This window comes from Adelges cooleyi, unplaced genomic scaffold, assembly GCF_023614345.1.
Source record: "Adelges cooleyi isolate 19-005CV unplaced genomic scaffold, UGA_ACOO_1.1 ACOO_flye_CR_arks_rails_tigmint_CR_PRNA_9, whole genome shotgun sequence".
In the NCBI taxonomy this organism is placed as follows: Eukaryota; Metazoa; Arthropoda; class Insecta; order Hemiptera; family Adelgidae; genus Adelges; species Adelges cooleyi.
The window spans coordinates 11,375,400-11,394,977 of NW_026096579.1; the positions used below are offsets into that span (position 1 = coordinate 11,375,400).

At 29.4% G+C, this 19,578-nt stretch overlaps 4 protein-coding genes across 6 annotated transcripts; all 4 read right to left on the bottom strand.

Moving 5' to 3' along the window:
• Positions 1-42: 42 nt before the first annotated feature.
• On the bottom strand, positions 43-4,253 carry LOC126846849 (B9 domain-containing protein 1-like). Its single transcript, XM_050586666.1, has 6 exons — positions 4,134-4,253; positions 2,474-2,619; positions 2,229-2,340; positions 711-819; positions 506-624; positions 43-443 (listed from the first exon to the last, which is right to left on the bottom strand). The coding sequence occupies exons 1-6, from the start codon at positions 4,138-4,140 to the stop codon at positions 352-354; spliced, it is 585 nt and encodes a 194-aa protein (XP_050442623.1). The 5' UTR covers positions 4,141-4,253; the 3' UTR covers positions 43-351.
• Positions 4,183-7,943, bottom strand: LOC126846847 (cyclin-K-like). The gene is made up of 8 exons (XM_050586665.1): positions 7,744-7,943; positions 7,438-7,672; positions 6,406-6,537; positions 5,869-5,974; positions 5,746-5,803; positions 5,507-5,679; positions 5,276-5,434; positions 4,183-5,144 (listed from the first exon to the last, which is right to left on the bottom strand). Exons 2-8 carry the CDS (start codon positions 7,654-7,656, stop codon positions 4,183-4,185), a joined length of 1,809 nt encoding a protein of 602 aa, XP_050442622.1. The 5' UTR covers positions 7,657-7,672; positions 7,744-7,943.
• Positions 7,944-9,993: 2,050 nt separating this feature from the next.
• On the bottom strand, positions 9,994-13,756 carry LOC126846578 (uncharacterized). Its single transcript, XM_050586170.1, has 4 exons — positions 13,453-13,756; positions 10,841-11,083; positions 10,553-10,771; positions 9,994-10,468 (listed from the first exon to the last, which is right to left on the bottom strand). Exons 1-3 carry the CDS (start codon positions 13,504-13,506, stop codon positions 10,580-10,582), a joined length of 489 nt encoding a protein of 162 aa, XP_050442127.1. The 5' UTR covers positions 13,507-13,756; the 3' UTR covers positions 9,994-10,468; positions 10,553-10,579.
• A 486-nt stretch (positions 13,757-14,242) lies between these two features.
• Positions 14,243-19,406, bottom strand: LOC126846336 (exostosin-2). Of its 3 annotated transcripts, XM_050585653.1 has the most exons (11): positions 18,947-19,401; positions 18,552-18,803; positions 18,283-18,492; positions 18,034-18,211; positions 17,195-17,334; positions 16,903-17,128; positions 15,725-15,905; positions 15,500-15,666; positions 15,287-15,430; positions 15,086-15,214; positions 14,247-15,016 (listed from the first exon to the last, which is right to left on the bottom strand). In XM_050585653.1, exons 2-11 carry the CDS (start codon positions 18,710-18,712, stop codon positions 14,795-14,797), a joined length of 1,758 nt encoding a protein of 585 aa, XP_050441610.1. In that variant the 5' UTR covers positions 18,713-18,803; positions 18,947-19,401; the 3' UTR covers positions 14,247-14,794. The 3 variants fall into 3 exon arrangements, with proteins under 3 accessions (XP_050441609.1, XP_050441608.1, XP_050441610.1); XM_050585652.1 differs by having other exon boundaries at positions 14,243-15,016; positions 15,728-15,905; positions 18,552-19,406; XM_050585651.1 differs by having other exon boundaries at positions 14,246-15,016; positions 18,552-19,403.
• Between the last annotated feature and the right edge of the window lie 172 nt (positions 19,407-19,578).

The window sequence follows — 19,578 nt, forward strand, 5'->3', positions numbered from 1 at the left end:
GAAAAAAAGTATTTTTTATACACTAGTTTTCTAAAACAAAATAATGAAGGGTCTATGTATTTCTATTATCTAAAAGAAATATAATGACAGATGACTCAGATTAATAAATAGTACTAGTTTAGGTTACATTAATAAAATTGTAATGAGTACATTACAGGAGTCATACTACAATTAAAATCAATAGGAATACTTAAAAATTATTTTAAATTTTATATTTTAATTGGTTAAAAAAAATGTTATCAAATAATAGCTTTTAAAAATATTAAAGTTAAAGATGTTTGATTTATATAAAATTAGTAATTCTTTATGTATTAAACTAAATGGACAAATGTTGTCAAAGCTGTTTGTCATTTAAGAACCATTTTCAAAACCATATTGATGGAAATCTTTAAAAATAACATCCAAGGTTACAGTTACACTTCCTTGACTTCTGACTCTTGTTACTGAAAATTTATTATTCTTTGGCACTTAAAATAATAAATCATAATTAAATCAGAAAATATACCTTCTCTTCCGTCTCCTCTAGCTAATAATCGTGCATCCACATATTCAGGTCTCCTGCCAGTCAACCACGACGTAACTTTTTGTAACAAGGAACTGGATTGAGGTACGAACATAGATATGCTTAATATATATAAAATATACATTCACGGATAAGAAAACATTGCCACTTTCATTCATATTATTAAGAATTTATCAATTATACTAACTTTTTACATGATTTACCTCCAACAATTGGAAGATGACACACTCCATAGCCTCTTACAACATCGTTTCCAAATGTATCCAAACCATAAACGCTAATGATCAGTTGGGGCCCTGCAGATATAAATATTAATTACTGATACGTTAAAATGAATTAATATAAGTGTATTGTCTTGGAAAAGCTAAGTAACAGTCTCCTAGTGGCCCAAGATGGACAACAATAGCGGGGCCTACCCCACTGTCCCCAACGTCACTTCTGGTTGGGCGACTTAATATTTCTAAAACTATTACTCTCCAGAACCGAAATGAAAAGATGAGACAAGAAACAACCATTTTAACTACTGTTTAGTTGAGTTTTCACACTATTTGAAGAGGGTGCTACATAATTTATTTTTAAGGAGAATTGTAAACACACATTATAACAAAAAAACATAATATGTACTGTTGTATAATTTACGGCATAAACATTTCAATTGATGTTTGTGGTTTTTCAAAACGATATTGAGTAAAAAAATGATATACATACAAAAACATGTAAAGCGATTTGTTCAAGAAATATTCTGGTATTAATTTTATAAATTAAAAACTCACCTTTGCATTAGTCACGAAAATTTTGTATAATCAATATTTAAAAATAATTAATTTCTAATAGATGTGTCCACTAACGTAGAAATTAGCCTATAAAAATGAATCTACAAGTTTATGTTTTTTGTATACATATTTGGTTGTATTGCAGAAGCTCACAGAGCAAACTGAAATTGGTTCAAGAATAATTATTAGCATTTTCATAATTTAGTACGAGCCTCAGTAGCGTACTAGACCAGTGGGGAGAGTTTAAGGAGCTCTTAAGCTTGTTAGATTCATTATTTTTAATTAGCTAACCAAAGGGAGCTAATTTGTATGTTATTAGTAGACCAAATTGTCCTAGTCCCAAAACTAATGACTCATAAGACTATTGTAATAATTATTGGAAAATTGTCAGCTTTTAAATAAGCGCTGTTGAGCGTTTTCTTAATAAAACATTCCCAATCAAATTTAATATAATTATATAAATAGTATGCTTGTAACTTGTTAATCAATCTACTCTAATAGCCTGTGTTTGGTGTTAACATATAAATAAAATGTACTATAGCGTGGTTAATTTCAAAACACACAATTTATCTTATAAATGTATGTATGTGCATAGCTATAGAATAGTACATAGGTAGTATATGTAATAATAAAAAATTATAGTACCTATTAGGTACTATAATTTTTTATTATTGTTTATAGTGTATTAGTAACTAATGTGATAAGCACGATTAACCTTACTAATTGTATTTTTTATATTACTTAAAAAAACCTAGCAATGAATATTCTAAATTGTGATGATTACAATGTAACTTCTATAACGTAGCCCAAATAGTATAAAACTTGGTAGTCTTGCATCGAAGCTTTTGCAATTTAACTACGAATTAAAATGATGTGCTCATTCATTTTTTTTCATTAAGTGCTTTTAATCAAATTTAGTTAAATAAACATACATCCATGAGGATTGGTACTTCTAAAAGAAGCATCTAACGGAAAATTCCATACAACTAGTTGTCTTTCATCTTGACTTTTTTTAGCTATTTGGGAAATGCCTTCTTCCATACCCTGCCAATTTAAAATTTTAATTCACATAATAGAAAAAAGAGGTTAGTGAAATTATTGATTTTAAATAATCTAATAAAATATTTAAAATAGTTACAATAACGTATATTATATTCATGTAAGAGGTTGCACTCACAGTAACAATTTCCCAATCGGGTCCGTGAACAAATGCATATTTGCAATACATATTATCAAATTCAGGGAAATGAGCTTTCTCAATTTGGCCAATAACCGAAACTAAAAACATTCCCGAAGCCATTCCGTTGTCAGACATCTTCTGAACTAAATATCACAAAAAAATCGAATATTTTTAAACATAAAATTAATAAGTGAACAAACGGATAGTCTAAACTCTCGATCAATTATTACAACTATAGTCTATGACAGAATAAAAACAAACAAAATTTTAAAACTTGAAATAGTTATATCCTTAACAATAGTAAGTTTTGAAGTAGTGTTAATATCATAGACCTTACAACAAATTATAATAATTGTAGTAGCCTTTTGGCTTTTAGTAAACATAAAGATAAGGCTTATCAGTTATCACAACCGTCGTTACTCTTTATGGGTTTACCATTTAAGACTTAAGTTTAGATAAGATATTTAGTTTGTCTGAACTGAAATTGATTTTAACTAAATAGTAAAATACAGCTATACTCTCGTCATAAAATTTCACGTTTTTTAGAATTAAATGTGATTCGATCTTTACACTCAAATAGAATTAAAAATTACTGCATTCAAATATTCATATAAGAATATTGATCTGTTTTAAGAAATTATTGTAAACTGTACTCGTTAAATAATATTCAAACACAGGCTTGTTTATAAAACATAACGGTGACCATGACAACCAGTATGCTAGAGAGTAACCAATACAAATTCATAAAATATAAGTATGGTAGATAGAGAAACCCAGTTACTATTCTATGCCCACCAACTAGATAACTACTTATATATCACATAGAATTTTAATCTATTCTTTAAATTTTGGTTTTAACTTCAAAAAACTAATGCTGTTAAGCCAAGTATTTAACATTGTACAGCTTTTCTGACAATAACATTATGCCAAATTTCTCTCTTTAATACTATTGTAATAGTTTTTTGTTTAATCTATGGACATAATTTTAATAAATTTAATGGTTCATTAAAATTTAATGGACCAATCACGGGCCACTAAATTATGTTTTAATCACTAAACATCTATTGGTTTATAAAACATTTAGTGAACGTTTATGCAACTCGGCATTAAAGCTTTAAATGAACGCCTACTAATTTTATAAATTGGTTTTGATTATAGGTCGAAAGTAACAAAGAAAAAAACTGTTACCATAAATAACACCAAATTACTATTCTTCTATTCTTTTTGACTGCTAATACAAATAGTGTGGTAAACAAGATAGTTACTAATATTTTGTTTGGCTTTATTAAAACTTTATTTATCTTATAGATAACAAAATAGGAAAAAGAATTATTATAAACCCAAAACCAGTATTATAATTTATATCTCCAAGGGAAAACAATGATTAATAATAATAACTATACTGCTTAGATTAAAGTTTTGGGTAAATTAGTATATTAGACATACCTAAAAGAAACTAAACAAAATTGTACATCAAATTATCCTATTTACAAATATGTTAACGAAAATTTAATTACAATTCAGTCATTGAACTAAAATAACAGAAATCCTATAATTTAAAAAAAAAATACCTTCATAGGTATTTTGTACCTACAACAGTCAAAACACTTATAAGAGAATACAATAATGGACAATTACTTTTAAAGTGCTAAATTACCTTTCATTGTATATTATATCATCATATTTAAATATAGACGAGTCCCACACTATCGTTTCTGATAAGGATGATTTCGAACTTGTCTGCTTTGATAAGTAGGAGGAGGACGACTATTTCTATTATTGAAATTCCGATTGGTTGGAGGACCACTGCCTCTATACTGTTGATAAGTAGCATCTGAATAATGTGAAGCACTATCGCTGTAATGCTGACTACTTTCGCTAAAATGTTGAGCACTTTCACTATAATGCTGACCATTGCCATAATTTGACGCACCGTACGCAACTTCACGGGTGTACGATCGTCCATCAATATACTTTTGTCTGTTTTCATCATATGAATCTTGAAATCCTCCATCTTGCATATCATATTCATTATACGACTGCACTGGTGGATGCGACAAATTTTCTCTTTGATTGTATTTTTCATTGTAAGGAGGTCTAGAGGGGGGTGCTTCGTTCATATACTGAACACCAATAGAAGTCATCGATTCATGGCCACGGAACGATGATGAGGTAGTAGGCATCATATTAGGCGGTTGGGGCGGAAACATATGATTAGCAAACTGTTGTGCTGGATTTGTTGGAAGTGGAGCATATGGGTACATGGGGAAATTTCCAGGAGGCATAGGTGGCGGTTGCATAGGTGGATGTGGTAATGGCGCAACACCTTGTGGAGGCATTATTATTTGATTAGGTGTTGGTGGAAGAGGTGGTTGCGATGGAGGTGGAGGTGGCGGTGGCCGTATAGGTAATGGTGGTCTAGTTGATGGTAACGGAGGACGTTTTTGTGATGGTTGTTGCAACAAAAGTTTTGGCGGTATAGGAGGTGGTTGCAAAAATGGTTTTTGTATAGTCTGAGGTTTTGACGACATAATAGTAGAATTTGTTTGAGGCTTAATTCCTGGTGGCATAGGTAAAATTGATTTTGTTGGTGTGCTATAAACTTGCGTAGATAACAATTTAACATTTTTGGTCATTGCTGCTTGCATTGCCTGTTCGGGTGTGAGGCCTATAATATAAATTACAACTCAACATTTGAAGAAATGAAAAATAAATAATTAGATAGAAAATATAATTGCATATATGCAACATTGGCTTTAATTCATACACTTAATATTGCAAAATAATTATTATACTTACTGTACTTATCAGCCATTTTTTGTAACAATAATTTCTGATAGATTGACTGGGGAGGTACAACTTTCTTAGGTACCACAAATTTGTCATGAGATGGAGGAGATAGTGGCGCTGATTTTTCAACAGGGGAAGAATACAGATCAAGTACTTGATGACAAATATCTAAAAAACAATATATTTTTTTTTTTTTAATTAAAATTGAGTAATAATAATAAAATGACATTTTTAATTTACCTTCAAGCAAGTCCATATTCATTCCTTGAACAAACATGTCCCACCAACGTAAATGATTAGACGTACGGCCCTGCCAATCGTTAAGTTCAAATTTACTTAATTTACATGCAAGATACATCAACGATACAGCAATGATTTCTGGCTCCCATTGAAGACAAAGCGTAGTACATAAACTGTAATATTAACTTGTCAATATTAAACTATTATTAATATTGAAATCAGATAATTTTTATATTTACCTATCATTTACAAATGTCCATGCCATTTGAACCATTTTAGTAAGCTTAGCTTTATCGCCTATGAAATTATATTATTAATAAAACACTTATGCCATGTAAATTGTTATTTTACTCAAAACTAACCTTTCAAGCATTTTGCATATTTAAGAAGGAACTGATATGGGTGATCAACTTGCAAATCAAATTTAATTGTTTGTAATAATATTCGTTCTAGTACCATCACTTCTTCCTATAACAATATAATATATTTTTTAAGTTATTTTTATAAAATCAAAGTAAAATAATGTTTAGTACTTATAATTTTGTCTAACTTAATAACCACGCCAAAAGTAACAAAATTAAGCACAGTATAAACCAAGCACAGAGAAAAACAGCACAGAAAGAAGTTAGACATCCACAGAATGGCAATAAGCCTTTGACAGTGATAATTACTTTCAAATAGATTACTGGGTTTATATTGCTTTGCTAATTTATACCATACTTGGTTTATTCTGTTCTAGAATATACTGTGCTAGCTTTTAACTGTGTTTGCTTTATACTTATCTAACAGCCAGAAGTTCCAAAGATATTGTGCGTAAACACAAAAAAATATCATAGTAAATTAATATTTATTTAAAGATATTATACATAAATAAATTGTTAGTTTCTTAAATAACTTACCCTTGGGTCAAGTCCGAGAGTTTCGTACTTATCTTCAGGCAATAATGCTTTTGCTATTTTTATTATATCTTTACATTTTTTTGGTGTTTCTTCAACTTTACCAGCCAGAAACAAACAACAACACGCTGTTAACTGAAACCACAATATACATTGAAATAATTAGTAACAAAACGAAAAATTTAAGCAAAAACTACTACAATACATGAATATAATAAAATTAATAATCAGATGTAAATTTATTCGTAGGGGTTGCGTTATATCTACGTTTTCTGCCAATCCCGACTCTTAACAGTAGATTTGCATTTACCACCATAATGACCATTACTCAAAAATCAAGTAATTAAGTAAAAAATATGTAGCAAAAATTGTAGATACAATTCAGACTAAATAAATGAAAAATGATTGTTCTACACTAAGTTAGTAGTTAAAACAGTACTTAAGTAATTTAGTTAAAATATTAGAAAAAATGTGTATTATGCTACTTATCAAAAAATTAATATTAGGAAAAAATTTGACTAAAAATTAGGCGTTAATTTATTTTACTGGACACCTTGTTTTTGTAACTTTTTTTTCTATATTATACTGTTTTTATGCTGATTACAAATATGAAGTCAGAATTAGACCCCGCTCTTTGTGATTTTTTTTTTTGCCGGACTCATGATTATTTCATCAGTCTTTTAGAGGGGTGGGTCAGAAGCTAGGTTGGTTAGGTTAGTTTCCAGAGCCTGTAACCACGGGAACCATACTGTCGTCGTCGCAACAATATTATTTAAGTTCAAGTAGCTGTAACTTTTGAACTAGAGAAGTCCAAACTTCTGATTCCAGATTCATAATTAACTTAAAAAATTCTATATGTTAAAAAAAAAAGCGTGTCCGGTAGAGTAAATTTGTTCTAAAATATATTGTAGAGTACATTCTAGTACATAAGCCCACATGTTATACGTAGGTCTGTAACGTACATACAACACAAACTATTATTATGAATAGTTTTAGGATGCTTTAAAATATAAATTAAATGAAAATTAAACTTACGTAACGCGGAAATGTGCTGAATGAATGATACATATAAAAACGATGAAAATATACAACCCCAGTCGCCATGGTATTGTATCCCAAGTCCATCTTAGTTCCAGCATCAATAATAAATCGTGCTCCTTCTTGCCGATACCGAGATTCAAGTTCATATGGTATACCGTCCTGGGCTGAGGCAGTTCGACGTATTTCATCCTTATCAAAATACCAAAATGCCATTGTGGATTCCGTTGGTCTACACAAAATAATTAAAATATTTACACAGGGTTGGTGTGTACTTCATACTTAATTGTATATTTTACTTACCAATATAAGTATACCGAAGAATGTACGAATAACTCCATTGGTGATAATTTATATAATATTTACTTCAGTCAATCATAATTAATAAGTCAGCAGACTTTAAAACAATTAATAAGACACAACTACGAAGCCGAATCCATGTTATGACTATTCGGACACGAGTAACTTAATTTTGGAATGGCTAAAATCCGAGTTAAATATTTTTTTTTTACGTATTATCATTAGTGATTCTAACTTCATATCACTAAATCATGTGAACACAAGGTCTGAAGTTGTTAACGGATAAATCCCTAACCATTACGGTAACATAATCTAATTATATTATAACCACTCTAAATACATAAAAATTCAAAATCTATTACCATACTCTAGTATAGTAATTGGTATATTTTATAGATTTTATAGTACTCTGTACTATATGGGCTACGGCATATGAATGATTAAAAATTAATAATTATAATCTGTATTTTGTAAAATTTAATAAAAAAATAATAATTAATGTTAAAAAAATACAATTATTAGTGAAGAGGACGTTATACCCTCTATTTATTAAGGAGTTAGGTATAGGGAATTTTTTTTAAAATCCTAATTTAAAGCTTAAAAGTGCGTCGCACCACCCACTTTTAAGGAGTAAAGTATAGGCAATTTTTTACAAAATCTTAATTTAAAGGTTAAACTGTGATGTGTAATTATTAGTTCAAAAAATAGGACTCTATTTTGGTAATTAATTTATTTTTTTGACTATCACAGCATCTTTGAAAGCGATTTAAAAATGGTTTTTCATCTCTACATATGTCTACCGTCTTGCCCTCCGGAACATAGTTCTCTTTTAATTTTATAATGGGTGCTTTTACTCTAAAACCAAAATTAATCGAGTTATTTTCAGTTGGCGTAAACATGTTTTTACCACTGAAAATCACCGGTTATTTATTAAGGGGCTAAGGATAAGTAATATTGGACAACAATTTTACTAATAGCTATTTTTTATAAGTCTACTAATTTCAAGGCGAACACATATTAAAAATTTCTAAATATATTACTTTTAAAGTTATTTTTCTCCAAGTTTGACAAAAGTTTGATAAAAAATGACTTTCGTAGAAGTCATTTTCTGGCTTTATCTATTGGACAGATTTCAAGTTTTATTTTGTTTATGCGAAGCTTACTATTTTTTCTATGGGGGCTAAAAAGAATGTGATTTTAAATGTTAAATATTAGGTTTATCAAAAAAATATATGACATTATCTCCAAAATCTTGTCATCTTTCGTGTTTATTATAAGTATTTTTGTTCTAAAATCATCACGGAGCGACTAAAATGCATACTGTAAGATAGGTTTGAACTTGGAAAATTGTCTGTACGACGTCCTTTTAAGTGTTAGAGATCTTAATAACTATTTAATGAGGTCTAATTAGTTCTAATGAGGTTCTCAAGTATTGTTTATTACAAACAAGAACTGATACTAAAAAAAAAAGAGAGATGTCAGATTTTAACTGACACTAATATTACATAGTCCGTAGATAACTAATATAGGAATAACTACTGATTTTACAGTCATCTTATTTTAATTTCTAATTATATTGTAAGCTTAATAAATCACAAATAATCATACATTGTGTCATACACTATTCCATTGCTCATTATTCCAATAAATTAATAAAATCGTGGTTTACCAAACCACATTAATTTCGGTTGAAAAATTTTTTTTTTATCTTTAATCATCTAGATTTTTTTATAATTAGCAATTAGGCCCGTTTCACACATACACGGTTCCCGTGACGGTTTACATGTATACACAGGAATTGTGTATGTGTGAAACGGGCCTTAGAGTTTCAAAATTACATTAAATTATTAAAGTTTAATTCAAAAAACCATCTTTTATCTCATTTTTTATTTGATATTAGATACAAGTGGAATGTAATAAAATCAATCTAATAAACATTGCTATAGTACTTATTGACTATAATAATATTAACAAGAAGAAAAAACACAATGAAATTAATATGATGTACAGTTATAATAATTTATTTAAGACAAAAAAATTGACAGATATCAACAAAAAAAAAAAAACACAAATTAGATAAGAAAAAAACCTTATTAATATTTTATAATGAAATTGCAAAAAGTCACACAAATTAATTTAATTAAAAGAAATAATATAATTAAATAAAGGGTAATTAGTGCTTTACTATCCAGTCTTACTTGTGTACATCTCATAAAATTGGACATCTTGTAGGGATTGTGGTTTCTTATGTGTGGGTTTATATAAAAAAAAAAAAAAAAAAAATACGCTTTCTTTAAATTAAAAATAATTAAATAAAACAAAACAAAATGAGATCTAATGCAAATTGTACAGCCTCTTAAAACATACTATAAACAAACTAAAAAATTAAATTAAAAAGTACTATTTATTTTTTGAAATACTTTTTTTAAAAATTAACATAATTAAAAAAAAAAAATTAAAAATATAAAACACAAAATAATAAGTCTTAAAAAACAGGTAACTTTTGGCTTTAAAAACTAAATGAAAATGCCGAATACTATAAGTAATGTTCGCTAAATACATTAGTTAATATTATACTAGAAGTTATATTATTACTATTTCTATTATTTGTATTATTATTATTATTATTATGTAGATAATACAGACAAGCATCAAGATAGGTACTTTTAAAATAAATTTCCATGAAGACTATTATATGTCACGAGGAAACATTTAGCAACACTGAGATCTAAAAAATATGGTAAATAAGGAACACCATAATTAATATAATATAAAATCATTAATATTGTTAAAAATATAATGTATTTCTTACTTTTAGTGATGCAAAGGTTATTAATTGCTATTTATCAATATCTGTTCCTTGATGAGCAGCGAAAGTGCCTTTTCCCAAGCAACCCTCAATTAAAGAAATACATTCTTGAGAAGTAATGTAAGGGCGTAAACGTGGAGAAGCAAATATATATTTGCGGCATTCATTGTTGGCAATAATAACGAGCACTTCACTGTTAGGAACACTTGATAACTCGTATGCCTATGTGATAAAATTATGAAATGTTAACATTTAATTAATGTAAAAGTTATTCTTTATAAATAAATTTACGGTGTCTTCAACCAAATCAATATAGCGTTCAAATTCTGTTGAAACAAAGTCATTAGTAACAGTACAATCCACAGTCGGACGGTAAAGTGCTGGGCGATTGCGCATCTTGGAAGTAAAATGGCAAAGTTCAGTAGTTACAATGAACTGTTCAAGCTTATGTGTGCCAAGAAGTGTTGTTCCATCTGCATGTGAAAACATCATCAATACCACATCCATACAATGTTTTGCAGAAAGGTTCCAAACCTATATTAAACATGAAGTAGCATACATTTTAAATTATAATCCATAAAACAAATTTCAGTACGTATAATTATGTATTTTTTTCAAGTGAATAATATTCACTCAACTTATAAAATAATAAACATTTAAATATTTAGCGTTGGCTATAATTTTAAGTTAATGATATATGTTTTTTTTTTAATGAGATATATAATGTTTGGTCAGCAGCAACAGTTTTTCTTTTACCAATGTGTATTCTTGGACTCCAGCCTCCAACTACATAACTGGCAATAAGTTAAAATGGCAAAAACAAATTTAGATAAACTTCGTCATGCATAAAAAAGAATTCTGAACTGCCATTCATTGTTATTATATGTCCTCAAATCAATATTTATTTGTGTCTATACAACGTTATTTTTTCTTAATTTTGATCTCAAAAGACTTCTAGAATTATTTGCAAGTTTTGTAATACTAGAGCTAATGTATAAGCTTTGATAAGCAGTGGAGAAGATATTGATATAATCTGTTTATATCATGATCATTATAATCAGCTTAACGGGCCTTTAAGGCCCAACGATGCCATCGTGAGATGATGATTTCTATACGGATTCGCTATCCTGTACGAGAAGTCATTCCGTCAGAGGAGAGGGGATGGCCGCTCCTTTATACCTTTTAAGTAGTCGAAGGTTCTACATGATATTAGCAGGCAAACAAAGCAGGTGGAGAAACAAAAAAAATGGTTCATCACAGGGCATTGTCTTGGCCTCAACGCTGTTTAATATGTATACAAATGACCAACCAATTTCTAGAGATAATAACGTTACACATTTTATATACATCAATGACTCAGCAATTGCCGTTCAGGGAAATCAATTTGAAACAATAAAAGAAAAACTCACTAAAACACTGGAAAAAATGAGTAATCACTATAATGTTAACTTTCTTAAACCAAACCTTAGCAAGACTTATGTGTGCGCTTTTCACCTCAAGAAGAAAGAGGCAAACAGGAACTTTCAAGTTACCCGGGAAGGAGAAATACTTACATACTGCAAAACACCACTATAACTAGTAGTGAATATTGATAGGTCACTACACTGTGAAAAAACTACCAAAAAGATAAACACCAGAAACTGCTTAATTCGTAAGCTAACTGGATCAACTTGGAGTGTTAAACTGCATGCACTATGGGTATCAGCCTTGGCACTAAGCTTCTCGGTTATGGAGTACGCTTGTCCAACTCAGTCAACTCATACCAAAAAAGTGGACGTGGCCCTAAACAACAGCTGCCGCATTATTACAGGATGCCTTAAATATACATTGGTGAAGTAAGTGTATCTACTAGCAAGTGTTGTACCTCCCTACATATGCAGACTTTAAAAAGAGTAAACAAACAAATTATAAAAAAAGGCAGCCAATGTTGTAGCACCTAGGAATATCTTCCTTAAGGTGTCAAGAGATCCTAACAGAAAACCCATTATCGAGTTCAATAAACATAAGTAAAGTTCAAATTTCAGATATAAGTTGGAGAATAGAGCCAGACGAACCGCTACCACCAGGACATGAGTTAGAATGGCAGCCATGGAGAACACTTAACAGAATGAGAGTATGTGTAGGTAGATCAAAAGATAATATGTTTAAATGGGAATACCTTAACGACTTAACGAATTAACAGAATGTTGATGTGACCGAGAACAGACTATGGCACATCCATTAGTATGTCCAATGAACCTCAACTTATGCACGGAAGATGAATTGATGCAGGCAAACTAATGTGCGGTGGACGTCTCTCGTTATTGGACAATGGAAGGAATATAACAAATATTTATATCTACAGAGGAGGACGAGTGGCCGAGTGCGTAAGACAGCAGTGTGTTAGCGCTCAATGTCGTTAGTTCGATACTCGGTTTCAGGCGCTCTGTTTGCTAGGCAAGCAATTGTCCGGTTAATAGGAGCTACTATTCTCCTTTCTGCCGACCCATTCGGGTAGCGAATTTGTCAAGAAATTGGGTCATCGTAGCCTGTTAAGCTACATGATGATGATGACTTACAATTTATTTTATTATAATGTTTGTTTATTTATAATAACTACTTATATTAGTAATTTTTAATTCATGGTATATATTGTATCAATTTTAAGTGATCCGACATGAAAACAAAACTCCACTATGAATGAATATAATAATGGGAAATATTAAGTCATAATGATTAGTAGTGATTATTAAGATATAAAACTAGGATGTCTTATTTACGAATAATATGCAAAAGTGTAGCTTGGTTTCAAGGGTTTTCGTGTTACTAAGGCCTACCTGTTACAGAATAGGCTGGAGGGTGATGTAAACAAAATACAAAATGTTATTCTCTATATCAAATCATTTATGCCATCGCGCGTTTACCTTATTAAATAGCTCTTTCTTGTTGACTGTTTCCGATATTGTTTTTAGCTTCATTTCAACGACAACGGTGCATAAATTCACCCAAACAGTGCACCGCTTCCTCGTATAACTGTGTACAGCAGTACACCTCTAGACAGGGCCGGGGACTACAAGTAGAGAAACGCCGCAGACTGCAGAGTAGTGAAAGTCTTAACAAGGGGGGTTGAAAGTTTAATGGGGTGCGCGGGTGGTAGTGGTGGTATGACGGCGTTATAAACAATTCAATATTTGAAACCCAGGGCCAACAAATAGGGGTGGCGGGTGTTTGATCCCTACACCGGCGGAAAGAAGATAGGCGGCGTTAACGTTTACAGTGTTTACCATTTAAGCAATCACAAAATTCTAAAATGTACCTCCAAGGTGGCGCCCTGCACGATGTAGCTCGAACATTTGATAAATTTTGTCTTATGGAACAATAAAATAAAATCTAACATTTTAATAAGTATTAAGGTGTTGTTTAAACAAAAAATCACAATAATAAGAGTTGAACGCAGTCTTTAACATTTTACTATAGTTTTAACTTTTAATTCATATAATAATTATTATGTTTCATGATCAATTATCTTCACTCTTTATTCACAAACATTACCAACAATTCAACTTTTATTATACACAAATATCATAAATAACCAACAATAATAATAATAAATAGCTACACAATATAATAGTTATAAGATCATATTAATTTTAACCTGTACAAAATACAAATGTTGGAGTCTGTGATTGTTTATATGAAATGGCAAGAACAATTTAGTGTTTTATTTATTACTTGAATTGTATTCAAACGAAAAAATTACAATTTCAAATGGTCAAAATACAATTTTTATCTTAAAAAAACAAATTGTATCAACTAAAAGTCTATATTAAATTATTGTATAAAGCAGCACAATTATTTTTAACATAGCTGGACAAATAGTGGGTATAAGAAAATAAAAAATGAATTTGTTTGTTGACAAAGAAAAGTAGTATATTAATTCTTTGCATAACTGAGGAGAATACATTTATATTACTTGTTTATGCTAGAAGTTTAAAATAATGCAAAATAATATGTCACATTATATAAAATTAATGGTAACATGCTTACTAGTTTTAATTTTAAAATACTCAATATTAAACATGGTAATAAACAACTAATTTGCAATATTTAAAAGTACACAATTACAATAATAATAATAAAAAAAAAAAATACAAAAGAGATCAACAATATTGTAATAACATAAAACATAAGAAGTTGAGAAGAATAAAATACTAATAATGTCACCGGATTTGAGCATTGTCTAAACAGTCTACTCCACCAAATCAATCACAAGTCTCCTACATTGTTATACCTCTTTAACTTTTTAGGAAACAGGTCTTTATAAAGAACAGGATCAGCTCTATATTCAACGAGTTTTAATGGCATTCTTCCATAAATCTCGGCAAATTGATTAATACACCATGTTCTAGTAGCCATGTGTCCTTCATCAGCAGACAACATTTCTGTGTTTGTACATTGTGGACACTTGAACTTTTTCTTTGGCGTAACCTTTTTTATATATTAAGGATGTTATTTGTTTATAAATAATTTTTAATAGAATAAAAAAACTACAATTACTTTGATTGGAGCCTTATTAGTAGTGTTTGCTATCAAAAAGTTCATTGCTATGTCCTCACAGTTCATATTATCGTCAACAATTTTTTTAATTTTACCAGGCATATTATATGTGTAAGCATGATTCCAAAACTAGTACAAAGTAAAAAACAAAAATTATAGCGATTACAATGTTATTTCCAAATTAATTAAAAATGTTCATACTTTATGATAGAATGCTGCCCCAGTCAAAACCATAGAGATTTCATTCTTCCATTCTGATTCATACTTCCAAGTTTTAGTGTTGTTATTCCAAACATGAGATCTGGATGGAAATCCTACAATTTGATCTGGAAACTCTTTCCATACCTAAATGAAAAATAAATTGTACAGAATTACTTATACAAATATTAATTTTTTACATATAAAATAACAGACCTGATAACCAAATTCAATCTCGTCAATAGTAAGCATAAGTATATCATCGTCTAATGACAACACAGCTTCAGTCTCTATTTCCCTGTAAGGATAAAATCTATTGGACAGTTTGTTTGCTGCGGTTTGAATAATTTTGATTGGTATTTCTGTTTTTGGCCATACTGAAACTAATTTTGTTCTATAAATAAGAATTGTTGAACAACAAAAATAAAAAAAAGTACTTACAACGAGGTGGAGATTTAAACTGATTATTCCAAATAACAAGAATTTTTTGCAGACTTGGTGCACCTTTGAGCATACGTATTAGCTTGAACAAACTGCTAACTCGATCATAGGATAATATAACGGCAGTAAATCCGGAAGAATCAGACATGTATGGTAGGAACAATGGACTTCTCGCAGATTCCTGTGAATACAGATCATAACAATTATTACATGAAGTATAGGGTGTCCCAAAAATAGCGCAACTTTTAACATAGTTGCGCCATTTAAACGGTTGCGCTATTTTTGGGACACCCTTTATTTATATTTTTAAAAACTTATAAACATATTATTGTAAAAGGGTGGCGGTCACTTGTTTTAAGGTTATATGTTAGAATGTAAGTCTATGAAGTCTTATGTTCAAAAAGTTATATATTAGAAAATATAATAATCACAGTTATAGGTATATTCATATAATACAAAGTACAATATTTTTGATATAATACTTTTTTGAAGTGTAGTTTTATAAAGTAACTTTTAAAAGTTATTTGACAACCAATACAAGTGTATTACCTGTAAACAAGTGAATGATGTTGTAATTAATATACTGGCTGGTTTATCAATTTTTTATAAGTACTTCTTAAGCTGAGTAGTTCTATTTACACACCACTCACATACACTTCCATCCTAACCCATACCTTTACATGTTAAAAGCTCAAAAGGTTTAAAATAATTATTGATCAGTCGTTATTTCTATTACACCATTTAGCTTACCATACATAAATCTAACACATATATTTACTCTTTAAAAAAACTAATTTTAAGAAACATATTTTGAGCTTGAACATTATTAATTATTTTTGTTTGTTGTACAAAACATTTTGACTGGTTGATAACCAGTTTTGAACAACCGTTTTTAAAGTTAGGACGGGAGGGAAATTGCACGCAAATAAAAGTAATACTATACTCAACTTTTCCTTCTGCCCTAAATTAACTTGAAACTTCAATAACTTTAAAAATAGTTATCCAAAACTGGTTATCGACCAGTCAAACATTTTAGTATACTATGAAAAAAAATGTAATTTCTTACTAAACCCTATGAGATATTGAGTTGTTCACAATAAAATAATCACCCTGTATATATTATATATATATAAAATCTATATTTATCAAAAATAATTGATAAATGTATTATGACTTACAGGGTTTGGTCTTAAATTCCAATCTTCATAAAAACTTGCAGAATGCGGATGCAGCCTTTGACTTAATATTTTTAGTGTAGTCATAGTAATTTTTTGTAATGAAGATAAATATGTATGATAAAGCCAACGACATTGAGATGACATTTCTTTTCGTCTATCTAATGGTATGCCAGAAACTACATCTAAAAGATTATCCAGTTCAGTTTCACTCCATAATATCACTGCTCTATAATCATAAAATAAAAATACAACGAGTAATCTAAATAAAACTGTCAATACAATTTATAAGTACCTTTTCCAATCAATTACTTCAAAAAAAGGCAACACTACATGGTTTATAGCTATGACTGGTATACATCCTGTAGCAAGGGCATCACTTAAAGTTGTGTCCATCAGCCTAGGACCCGGTAATATTAAACAGAATATACTATCCTATAAAATAATTTAGAACTTTTAATGTATTATATTTTTATATAACTATTTATATATTTGCATAAATCATTAGAGTAATGTCTATTTTGGAAACCACTTAAAATTAAATAGGAACAGCATAGCTGAGTAGTATAACAAAACATTGTAGATAAAGGATAAAAAAGATCATAGAATAATACATATTAATTATTATCAAGACAATTGATAAGTGATGAGGTCGAAAAATCAATTATTATTTATAATAAGTGTTACAAAAATAATGGTAGTTTTTAGAATTTCAAATTCTAAATTTTAGTATGAAAATTGAAAAAATAAGGTGAAGTGTCATGTGTTTTATGTGAAATAAGAACATAAACCTAGTTAAAGTTAAGTTTTACAGATGAAAGTGTGTCCAGCAATACTACAATATGGTCACAAATATCGCAATTTTCTCAAAACATAATTTTTGACTTGCCACTTTTGAAACACATGACGTGCAATATATGGAGTATAGGCAATATATTGGCAACAATTGCTAATTGGGTAAAATTAATATCATTTTTAGAAACAGGGACTTAAAATACATAAAATTTAATCAAGTGCAAATAACCTAGCAAAAAAAAAATTTTCTTTTATTCCAGCTGTGTAATACTACATTTTTATAATTTTTTGCCATTTTTGCTAAAGACAACCTTTTAAATAAATTGGAAACTTTCTTACTCTTAGAATGTAAGTGTATTCATATGTAACATTTCCATGACAAACAATTGATCTATTATGTATGTCATCAGTACATTGTTCAACAACTCTTAGAATGGATCTTTTTTGTTCAATTGATTTTAAATGTGTGATGAAATCTGAATGTAAGTTAGTTTGAACCGTAGTGATAAAAGTAGGCCTACAAAACAATAAAAATAAAATTATAAAAACATTTTAATTTTTCATTTATCCAAAGTAATTTTTACTTACCTATGCGTAAGTGAATAGTTGTGGCTTAGCTGTGATGCTGTTTCACTATAAATTCCTATTGAAATATCAAATGATGTTCTATATGTCCATGTATCAAAACCAGCACCAGCTACCATTGCTTTACCAATAGATAAATCCACTATAGTTTTATAATTTGGTGCTGCTCCTGGAACCATATTCAAAATGATATGGTTTTCCCCATCATTCCAGCTAAAATAAATAATGAAGTATAAATATTTAAATTAAATTTAAAAAATTAAGTTATTTACTATGGTAACATTGCTAATGCCTGTGATGTTTCTTTAACACGGAACCGATTTTGATTTAATGTGTCAATTGAAGATACAAAAACACATGCTTCTTCGGGATGATCTGTATAATAATGGCTATTTACTATGGCACTTAATATAGAATAATACTCCCTGGACATTTTTCCTCCAACAGGTATGCCATCTGAATCAACATACTTGCTTGCTGGGTAGATGTATACTTTAAAATCACCATTCAATTTATGGCCACATCTATATATATTGAAACAGTCATGAAATGAACAGTGTGCAACTGTTTGAAACACTGGGCTATTCCGAGGCACAACATACTGCCGTTCAGTATGAGTGTTTGTTTGGGGTTTTTGTAAGAATTTAAGAACTAGAGGAATAATCACCACATAAATAAGCGAAAGCAGAATGGAAACAAAGATAGAAATATAGATCAATTTTCGATGCCTTAAAAGACGGCAACATGACAGACGGATGTACATTTTTTTCACAGTTGAAACCGAGGCATCAGCCTCAAGAGACTGCTTGTTTGTAAACTCCACGTAGACATCTTCAGAGACGAAATGAGTAGATTTGCATACAAAAAATTCCTGATTAAATTGTTAAACAGATAAATTTACAATTGATTGTATAGAAAAACTTTGGAAATTAACTAAAACTTGTTTAATACATTAATAACACGTTTTTTTTATTTGCTATTTTTTTCATTACAATACATTTAACATTATTAAACAAACACGCAATTATAATCATGTTACTATTAGTTATTTTATTTACAGTGCACATTTAACAATTTTACAATTATTTATTAAAATTACATTTTACAACCATTCTTATGATTTATAATCCTAGTTTATTACTTTGAAAAAATCAAAAAATCTTATCTTTAAATCTTATCATAGTTCATGATTGTACAGTGTAATCACAAATTATTCCCAATTTTCAGTGTTTTTGTTTCTAAATATTGGGCGAACGTTGGCCACAATGATCCGGCCCCACTTATCAGTTTCAGTGAATT

Bases quoted from the DNA above. Each gene is read 5' to 3' on its own strand.
- LOC126846849 (XM_050586666.1), bottom strand. The intron at 2,341-2,473 runs GTGAGTGCAACC...TTAAATTGGCAG, and splicing joins CCGATTGGGAAATTGTTACT to GGTATGGAAGAAGGCATTTC. The intron at 625-710 runs GTTAGTATAATT...ATATATATTAAG, and splicing joins GGAGGTAAATCATGTAAAAA to CATATCTATGTTCGTACCTC.
- LOC126846847 (XM_050586665.1), bottom strand. From the start codon at position 7,656: ATGGCATTTTGGTATTTTGATAAGGATGAAATACGTCGAACTGCCTCA. The intron at 5,804-5,868 runs GTTAGTTTTGAG...ATAATTTCATAG, and splicing joins ATATGCAAAATGCTTGAAAG to GCGATAAAGCTAAGCTTACT. The intron at 5,145-5,275 runs GTAAGTATAATA...TTTATATTATAG, and splicing joins AAAAATGGCTGATAAGTACA to GCCTCACACCCGAACAGGCA.
- LOC126846578 (XM_050586170.1), bottom strand. From the start codon at position 13,506: ATGAAGCTAAAAACAATATCGGAAACAGTCAACAAGAAAGAGCTATTT. The intron at 11,084-13,452 runs GTAAACGCGCGA...TGTTTAATATAG, and splicing joins AGAAAGAGCTATTTAATAAG to GTTTGGAACCTTTCTGCAAA. The intron at 10,772-10,840 runs GTAAATTTATTT...TTTATCACATAG, and splicing joins TTGATTTGGTTGAAGACACC to GCATACGAGTTATCAAGTGT.
- LOC126846336 (XM_050585651.1), bottom strand. From the start codon at position 19,042: ATGTACATCCGTCTGTCATGTTGCCGTCTTTTAAGGCATCGAAAATTG. The intron at 17,129-17,194 runs GTACTTATAAAT...TTATGATTATAG, and splicing joins GAAGTAATTGATTGGAAAAG to AGCAGTGATATTATGGAGTG. The intron at 15,215-15,286 runs GTATGAACATTT...ACTTTGTACTAG, and splicing joins GGGCAGCATTCTATCATAAA to TTTTGGAATCATGCTTACAC.